The sequence below is a fragment of the Parus major genome, chromosome 3 (genome assembly GCF_001522545.3).
Source record: "Parus major isolate Abel chromosome 3, Parus_major1.1, whole genome shotgun sequence".
Classification (NCBI taxonomy): domain Eukaryota; kingdom Metazoa; phylum Chordata; class Aves; order Passeriformes; family Paridae; genus Parus; species Parus major.
In genome coordinates, this window is record NC_031770.1 from 109,634,913 (window position 1) to 109,643,740 (window position 8,828).

The window sequence follows — 8,828 nt, forward strand, 5'->3', positions numbered from 1 at the left end:
GGATGGATGTGCTGGCAGCTTGACACCACACCAAACCCAGCCTGCTGCAGCAGTACAGCCACCTTTCCTCATCCTGCAAGGCTCTTATTTCCAAGGAAAACAAGTATTTTTTGCAATCCCTGATCAGACACCAAGACTGAGGCTCACCACCAGCATTAGGATCCACTGGGCTGCCTCAACACCCAGGAAGAACCAAAACAGGGTGAGAAACCCCAGGAGGTCCTCTCTCCTCCAGCAAAGCCATGACCACAACAGACACCAAACCAACAACAAGGTTGCTGTGCTATGCATCCAAGTCACTGGTTTGGGGGATCTTTGGGAATTCAGCAGCTGCCTCCCCCCAGCACCCTCCCTTCTCCGGGGCAGGGTAACACCAGCGCTCACCCGGCCGTAGACGGGGTTGGCGGCGGCCAGGACGCTGCAGCGGGAGTTGAGGCGGGCCTGGATGCCGGCCTTGGCGATGGTGACCCGTCCCTGCTCCATCACCTCGTGGATGGCCGTGCGGTCGATATCGGACATCTTGTCGAACTCGTCGATGCACACCACGCCCCGGTCGGCCAACACCATGGCTCCCGCTTCCAGGCGCCGGTCCCCTGGCACGGGACGGGGGAAAACAGGGTCACCCACCGGCCCTACACATCTGCCCTGCCATTCCCATCACCCCTGGGATGAGGGGAACCTCAAGGAGCAGCAGCAGCCTTCTGGGCTGCTCTCTGACCCAACCCTACAGCAGAGAGAATGCTTAGGGAACACGATGCCTTAGGTTTTAGCTTTTATATTTTCCAGATTCTGTACTGCATGAGAATATAACTCTGAACTTCACATAAAGTGTTAGCAAGCTCCCCTCACAGTTTAGTTAAGACAAAACAATCCTTTTCCAGCTGGAGAACCAAGGACACCATTGCAGCTTTGGGCACAGAAAGTATAAATAACAGCAAGCTGAGGAGAGCAATCTGGGAGGATGGGACTTCATTAACTGAAGCTGTAATTGGACAATTAACCCCAGTATGTAAATGGACCAAAACTTATAAAAATGTGAAAATGTGTGATCCATCTTGGGTGGAACCTCGGCCAGGCTCTTGTACTGCCCAAGGTGCATCCTTTGAAGGCATTTTTAATAAATACCTACATGATTCCTTTAACACTGTCTAGCCTCTGCTCTAGGCAGCCCCTCAAGGCTTCATAAGGACCAGGGTTAGGAATGTCTTCCCATGAGGAAGGCTGCTGCTAGCCCTCAAATGTGGCACCAAGTGGAAGAAGAGTAAAGAAAACCAGCACCTAAGAGAAATGGAGAAAACACCCCAAAACATTCCATGATCCCGAATGATCACTACCATAAAGCTTCTGGTGGAGCAAGTCCTGCAAGTGTCACTGCAGAACAAAAATCATAAAAGCACTAAGGCTAGAAAAGACCTCCCAGATCATCGATATCAGCAGCCTAGGATGTCACAGAGTGTCCCCCAGGAGTTAACAGCCATCACCCCAATGCTCCTCACCTGTCTCTGGGTCCGTGGTGACGGCAGCGGTGAGGCCGACGCCGGAGGAGCCCCTGCCGGTGGTGGGGATGGCCCGGGGTGCCGTGCACAGCACGTACCTCAGCAGCTGGGATTTGGCCACAGAAGGGTCTCCTGGGATGGGGAATGGCACATTTAGGAATAACTCATCCCTCAGGTACCAACTGCACCATCAACCTGGGTCTGGTTTGGGGGTGTTCAGAGCAGGGGTGGGTGGAGGGGAAAGGGGACAGAAGGGTTTTGTTCAGGCTTCATAAAATAAGGTAAGCAGATGATCTTCCCAGCATCATCTATAATCCCATGGGAGGAAACTGATGGAGATAAGAGACTTGAGGCTATGAGGATGGGACAAGAGGCAATTCAGGGGACAGTTCAGAATATAGGAAACCCCAATGGGACTGCAGAAACAAAAAAAAAAGTATCCTTGACCATGGGCAAACACCAGGATAACAGCTCACAGAGGTCATGGGATCCCCTAGAACCATGGAATGGTTTAGGTTCGAAAGGACATTGAAAGTCACCTCGTTTCAACCCCTGCCATGGGCCAGGACACCTTCCACTATCCCAGGTTGCTCCAAGCCCCATTCAACCTGGCCTTGGATGCTTCCAAGGGGCAGCCACAGCTTCTCTGGGCACCCTGTGCCAGGGCCTCCCCATCCTCACAGAGAGGAATTTCTTCCCAATATCCCATCCATCCCTGCCCTGAGGTCATGGGAAGCCATTCCCTGTGTCCTGTCCCTCCAGGCCCTTGTCCCACATCCCCCTCCAGCTCTCCTGGAGCCCCTTTAGGCACTGGAAGGGTCTCCAAGGTGTCCCTGGAGACTTCTTCAGGCTGAACACCCCCAGCTCTCCCAGCCTGACTCCAGAGTAGGGCGGGTCCAGTCCTTGCATTCTTGTCCAAGGTATCCTGTGCACTCACATCTTTCTGGTGCTGATGACTCCGTATCTGGACACATCTCCATCCCTGGATATGTTCAAAACCAACTGGACAAGTTCCAAAGCAACCTGACCTACCAGTGACACCAGCTCAGCCCTGCACAATCCCTGGGCCATGAACCTCCAGAACTGCCCTGTCTAACCTCAGCTACTCCACAAAACTCCAGAATCCTTCACCTCACCCCCAACAACACCACCCAAGGGTGCCTCTCCCCAGCCCTCCCAGACCTATCAGCAAGATGTTGATGTCTCCTCGGATGCGGCTCCCGTTCTCCAGGATCTTCTCCACCCCTCCCAGCAGCATGCAGAGAATGGCCTTCTTGATGTACTCGTGCCCATGGATGCTGGGAGCCAGGGATCTGGCCAGCTGGTCAAAGATATCCTAAGGCAGAAGAGGCAGAGCACACCTGTCACGTGGGCTGGAGCAAGCAAGAACAAGCAATACTTTAAAAGACCCTTTCAGCCCAAATTTCAGCTTATTCCTATCACAGAGCCACATGGATGAAAATTATCTGGAAAGGAGAAAACTGTTGGCCAGAGTTTTCTTTCACAGTGGGATTTACCTGACAGGACCATCTTGTCACTGTCACCCAAACAAGCACTGGAAGCAGTGAGAGCAAGGCTTGCTCCTCGCTGTGCTACAAAGGAAAGCTCTGAGCATGAGAGGCTGGGGCAGAACCCCATTATCTCAGTCTGGGGTGAGAAAATTGGTGTTTCTCCTGCAGAGGAAACTCCCTGGAAACCTGCTGGTAGGGTCAAGACACAGCAGAGCTGCCAGCAGGAAGGATGCCCTGCAAGCAGTACAGAAGCAGCAAGAAAAAACACAGGGCCTGATCACAGTCCAAGCAGAAAATTCCAAGAAAATTAATTAGAAAATCCAACAACCTGCTAAGAGGGTTGAAGTTACTTGCAATCCAACAAGAACCTCCTTAGCCACATGCCAAGCTGTAACTTCATGCCTGGACACAAGACTTAGATACCTTGGAGCGGCTCTTGCTGAATCTCTTGATCTTGGCCACGTCTGAAGCAGAGTAGAGAGGCCGGACGTCTTTGCTCATCTGCTTCACATGGCAGGCAATGAGGATAGTCCTGGAGAATGGACACAGCTGTGCTCAGCTCGGAAAACCCCACAGAGACACAGCAGAAGCTTCCACAGGGCCATCACTTGCTCTAGGAAGCCCCGGAAGGGGGTGGGAAGCTTTGACAGCTGTAGCACCCTTGATCCGACTGTGCTGGACCATCAGTGGAGAATCCTTTAAAAGCACCCAAACCCTTCTGGGCACAGCTGGAAGTCACAGCTGCACAATGTGAGGGGAGACCTCACCACAGTCTACAGCTTCCTCACGAGGGGAAGCAGAGAAGTGGCATCAATCCCTCTCTGGAGACCAGTGACAGGACCCAAGGGAACAGCTGGAGGTTTGGGTTGGATATCAGGGAAAGGTTCTTCCACCAGAGAGTGGTTGGGCACTGCCCAGGCTCCCCAAGGAATGGGAACAGTCCCAAGGCTGCCAGAGCTCCAGGAGAGTTTGGACAATGCTCTCAGGGCTGCACAGGGTGGGATTGTTGGGGTGTCCTGTGCACAGCCAGGAAATGGACTCGATGATCCTTGTGGGTCCTTTCCAACTCAGCTTATCTGCTAAATAGGATGAAGGCACAAACCACTTCCAGGTGATTTAAGCCACTGTTTGACCCAACTCTCTGATGGCCACCTGCCAGACCTCACCTTCCAGAGACCCAGCCAAGCAGGGTGAGAGGGCTGAAGCCCAAGGAAGACCCACCTGAAAGTGCCTGAAGTGTAGCCTCCTTTCTTCCCTGGCAGGCAGCGGTACGTCCCCACCACCTGGATGCGGTCCCCAGGCTTCACTCTGTCCACCAGGTCATCGTCCAGAACCACATCCACCGAGCGTGGCAGCTGCCCCGCCGGGGCCTTCTCAGGCATCTCCTGGATGGTGATGGTCTGGTGGTCCTTGTAGACTGAGAGGCCAAACTCTGTCTCCAGCGGGTTGTTCTCTTCATCCTAAAGCAGGAACCCAAATTAGACAATGAGCACCATTTCTCAGGAGAGCAGGGAGGAGAGCTGGGGTCAGCTGAGAGAAGGGAACACAGGCTGCATCACCCAACCTGCACAAGGCCGCTGGAAAGGGTTGTTTAGCGGGACTGGAGAATGGGGCTCACCAGCTCCACACTGAAGCTGGCACATTCTCCCTAGAGGAACCTGCTGCTGCTTCACCTCACCTTGGTAGGGTAGATGGAGCTGGATGGGAAAGCATCCAGGGAGGTCATGTCTGTGTATCGGCGCTCTATTGTTTTCTTGGTGGCTGGGCAATAATGGACACTCCGGACGACTTTCGGACGCACCAGAGAGCCTGGGGTTGGAAAAGAGAGGACTTAGGGGTGGAATGTCCCACCCCTCTGTCAGCAGACAGCCCCCAAAAGGGTCTCCAACACTAAAATGCACTTGGATCACAACTCCCTGTCAAACGTGGATAGGGTTTGCTGATTTTAAAGACCACCCCAACACTCAAGACCTTCAGCTAAGCTCCCTATTCCCTGGCCCAGGCAAGCAGGGACACCTTCCACGATCCCAGGTTGCTCCAGGCCCTGTCCAACCTGGCCTTGGACACTTCCAGGGATGGGAGCTTCTCTGGGCATCCTGTGCCAGGGCCTCCCCACTCTCATAGGGAACAATTCCTTCCCAATATCCCATCTATCCCTGCCCTCCGGCAGCAGGAAGCCATTCCCCCTGTCCCTCCAGGCCCTTGTCCCAGGTCCCTCTCCATGCCAGAGCTTCTGGAGGGCTCCAGCTCCTCCACAGCAAACCCCTGGCCCCTCCACAGCCGCAGCCCCTGGGTGTCCCTCAGTCTCACACTTTGTCACGATGCCCTCCACGCAGACGATGCAGCTGAGGAAACAGGCTGTCAGTGTCCGTGGGGACACGTGCTTGGAGCCAAAGCTGCCCTCCAGCCCGATGTAGAAGTCCTCATACTGCTTGGCATAGGTGGCGTCGACGGAGGCGACGAAATCCTTCAGGGCACGCTGGAAGGCGATCAGCTCCTCGAAGGCATTGCTCAGGAGCCTGCAGCACAGGGAGGTGACAAAGCACACAGGTCAAACCCTTCCTCCTCAACACTCTGCCCACAGCCCAGCTTGCTCCACAAGTTTACCAGGAGCAGGAGGTGAAGAAAAGCAAAGTCCATCACAGCTCTGTGTGAGGTGTGCTGGCACCAACAGCCAGGAGCAGAACAATTCCAAGCATATCGAGAGAGCCTCACACAACCCTGGCCAGACTGGCAAGGCTGGCCCAGAATATCCCTGAGCATCCTCAAAAAGGCTGAGAGAAGTGGGGTTGTCCAGCCTGGAGAAGACTGAGAAGACCTCACAGCCCCCTCCAGTGCCTAAAGGGGCTTTGAGACAGCTGGACAGGGACTTGGAACAAGGGGGAATGACTTCCTGCTGCCAGAGGGAAGGGTTAGGCAGGATATTGGGAAGGAGTTGTTCTCTGTGAGGTTGGGGAGGCCCTGGCTTGGAGGCCCAAACCAGAGGACAAGGTTTGGAGCTTTCTTGTGACAAATGATCTGCAGAACCAGGGCTGAACCTCTGAAACCCCTCTCAGGCCCAGTGCCCCAGGTGCTCCAGTGCCCCACACCCACCTGCTGGCTCTCTTCTCGTTCTTGCGCCGCAGGTCGTTGATGTTGACGATGAGCCGGTACTGGTTGTCACTGATCATGTCCCGGACCTTGCTCTGGTAAATCCCTTGGTCTTCCTGCAAGTGGGAGTGGGGGAAAGACACCCAAAAATCAACTCACTTTGCATGTCCGCCTGTGTGAAAAACCCCCCAGGAGCCCATTCCTGCAGAGCTGGATCCCCTTTATCCCACCGGCTAAACAGGAAGGGGCAACACAGGGACCAGGTGCTCCCTAACCCCTGGTAGGAATGGGGGGGGACACAGGGACCAGGATATCCCAGCTCCCTGGGCTACAAAGATCAGGTGGTTCTCAACTCCCGGGGGAACGGATATGGAGGGGGCGGATGGGCACAGGGACCAGCTGTTCCCAAACTTCGGGAGCAGACATGGGGATGAGATGCTTCCGAATCCCTAAGGATACAGGGGGGAGGTGACATGGATTAGGTGTTTCCCAACCCCGAGGGACATGGAGGGGACGCAGCACCCGCACCTCCCGGCCCGTCTCACCTCATCGTCCAGGAAATCGAGGTAATCGCGCTGCGCCTCCCGCAGCTCCGCATCCTCCAGCCCGGCCGCCGGCGTCGCCATTCTACCGGGACGCCCTGGGTTAGGATTCCTCCGCCACTGCTGCCGCTCCCGCTGCTGCCGGGGAAGGCGGTGGGAGCCGAGGGGAGCCGGGCTGGCCCCGCGATCCGCTCAGGCCCCGCGATCCGCTCAGACCCCGGAATCCGCTCGGGCCCCGCGATCCGTCCCCGCCGCGCGTCCGTTTCGCGCCAAACGCAGCTCTTTTCCCGCCACCGAGCGGGAAATCCGCCCTCGGCCCGCCCCTCTACGCTGCTGATTGGTCAACACCGCCCAGCGACAGCCAATGGAGCGAGGACAGGTTGATGGACAAGAACGTCAACCTATCAACGTGCGGGGGCGGTGCAAGGGGCGGGGCCAGGGGTACGGGGGATCGGATCTCATCCCGGTTCCGGCTCTTGGAAGTCACCGAGGGGTCGGAAATGCCGCTTTGGGAAAAAAAAATAATTTAAAAAGCAAACACGAAAACAACAAGAACACCCAGAGGCAATCCCAAACCAAGAAAAGCCCAACAAAAACTAATTAAAAACTAACGGAGGGTTATGTTTTTATACTGTATTTTGGGGAGCCCCGCTTCCGGGTGTTTTCACCCCGTACAGGCTGCGTGGGAGTTGCTTTTTCCTTTAACGTGGACCTGGTGTGACTCCAGCAGTTTGGGGGTGAACACACAAAATCGACAGGTCCCGTGGTATTTGGAATGGAAAAGGCGATTTTGGATGTGTCTTGGGAATCACAGAGTGGTTTGAGTGGAAAGGGACCTTAAAGCTCATCTCATTCCAATCCCCTGTCATGGGCAGGGACATCTTCCACTATCCCAGGCTGATCCAAGCCCTGTCCAGCCCAGCCTTGGACACTTCCAGGGATTCGGGGGCAGCCACAGCTTCTCTGGGCACCCTGTGCCAGGGACTCACCACCCTCACAGGGAAGGATTTTTTTCCCCAATATTCCACCTAACCCTGCCCTCCAGCGAGTTAAAAACCAGTCCCCCCTTGTCCTATCGCTATTTGCTTGTGTAAAAACTCCCTTTCCCTCTTTTTTCCAAGCTTCCTTTAAGTCTCCTAAGAGGCTGCTGTAGACAGGAATCAAAAGGTGCCGCTGCCTACAGGAAATCTGCTGCTCGCCCTTAAAAAAAAAAAAATCGTGGTATCCCTTAAAAATCTTTATCTAAACTGTGTTTAAAAATAGAATAAAAAGCATGAAAAAATAAATTTTGATCAGCAAGGCATACCGGGCACACAAACTTGGCCGTGTCCGCTGGATATTGTAGCTCACAGCAGTTTTTCCAGGGTAATCCTGGGAATAAATATTCACCCCGGGCTGTGCTGGGCTGTGCAAATGTCGAGGCACAGAATTCCCACTGCCTGATCTCTCCAGAGGGAGCAGCTGCGATTCTTGTTTCGGAAGAGGAGCAGGAAACAGCCTTTGCCCCGTTTCCCATTTTCTGTTTGTGTGCCTGGATCAGATCACTCGCTGGAAACGCCTGGTAACTCTGTGGCCAGTTTGGGATTCGTGCAGCCCAAGGCCTGGGTATTTGTCCTGCTCCAGAGAGATTTTTTTCACATTGCTCCGTGTCAAAGTGAAAGTTTGGAGTTTCCTTTTGAGGTCTTTTAGCCCTCCTCTGGAATAATTTGATGGAGTATTCAGTTTGGTAGGTTGGCAGAAATAAAGGATTTTATGCTCTATTGCTGTTCTCTTCCTTTATCTCTTTTTTTTCCTTTTCCTTTTCCTTTTTTTTTCTTTTCATTTTTCTTTTTTTTTTTTAATTTTATTTTTATTTTTCCCTTTACTCTTCCAGGTTTCCCTGCTAGCTCCAGAGATGTTCCCTGAGCTGGAATACCCTCCCTGCTTCTGCACACTCAGCAGGACCCATTTCCCTCCATCTGCTCCTCAAATCCACCCCTTCCCTCTGATTTGATGGACATTTCTTGTTTTCATGAGTGGAGAAAGCACAAAGAATGAACAGAGAAAACCTTTGGCACTGTCACTTCTGTTTCTGGCAACTTTCTGTTTCCTGGCATTTCTATTTCTATTTCTATTTCTATTTCTATTTCTATTTCTATTTCTATTTCTATTTCTATTTCTATTTCTATTTCTATTTCTATTTCTATTTC

General features: G+C 53.4%; 1 protein-coding gene across 1 annotated transcript in view; it reads right to left on the reverse strand.

Annotated features, from left to right (window-relative positions):
* Positions 1-6,922, reverse strand: part of MCM3 (minichromosome maintenance complex component 3) — an 11,396-nt gene extending 4,474 nt beyond the window's left edge. Inside the window, exons 1-9 of the mRNA XM_015622675.3 lie at positions 6,643-6,922; positions 6,101-6,213; positions 5,318-5,526; positions 4,686-4,816; positions 4,229-4,467; positions 3,431-3,539; positions 2,679-2,832; positions 1,497-1,628; positions 385-593 (exon numbers count right to left, since the gene is read on the reverse strand). Of these exons, the coding sequence (XP_015478161.1) occupies positions 385-593; positions 1,497-1,628; positions 2,679-2,832; positions 3,431-3,539; positions 4,229-4,467; positions 4,686-4,816; positions 5,318-5,526; positions 6,101-6,213; positions 6,643-6,723 (1,377 nt within the window). The 5' untranslated portion in view covers positions 6,724-6,922. The remainder of the gene's footprint in view (positions 1-384; positions 594-1,496; positions 1,629-2,678; positions 2,833-3,430; positions 3,540-4,228; positions 4,468-4,685; positions 4,817-5,317; positions 5,527-6,100; positions 6,214-6,642) is intronic.
* Between the last annotated feature and the right edge of the window lie 1,906 nt (positions 6,923-8,828).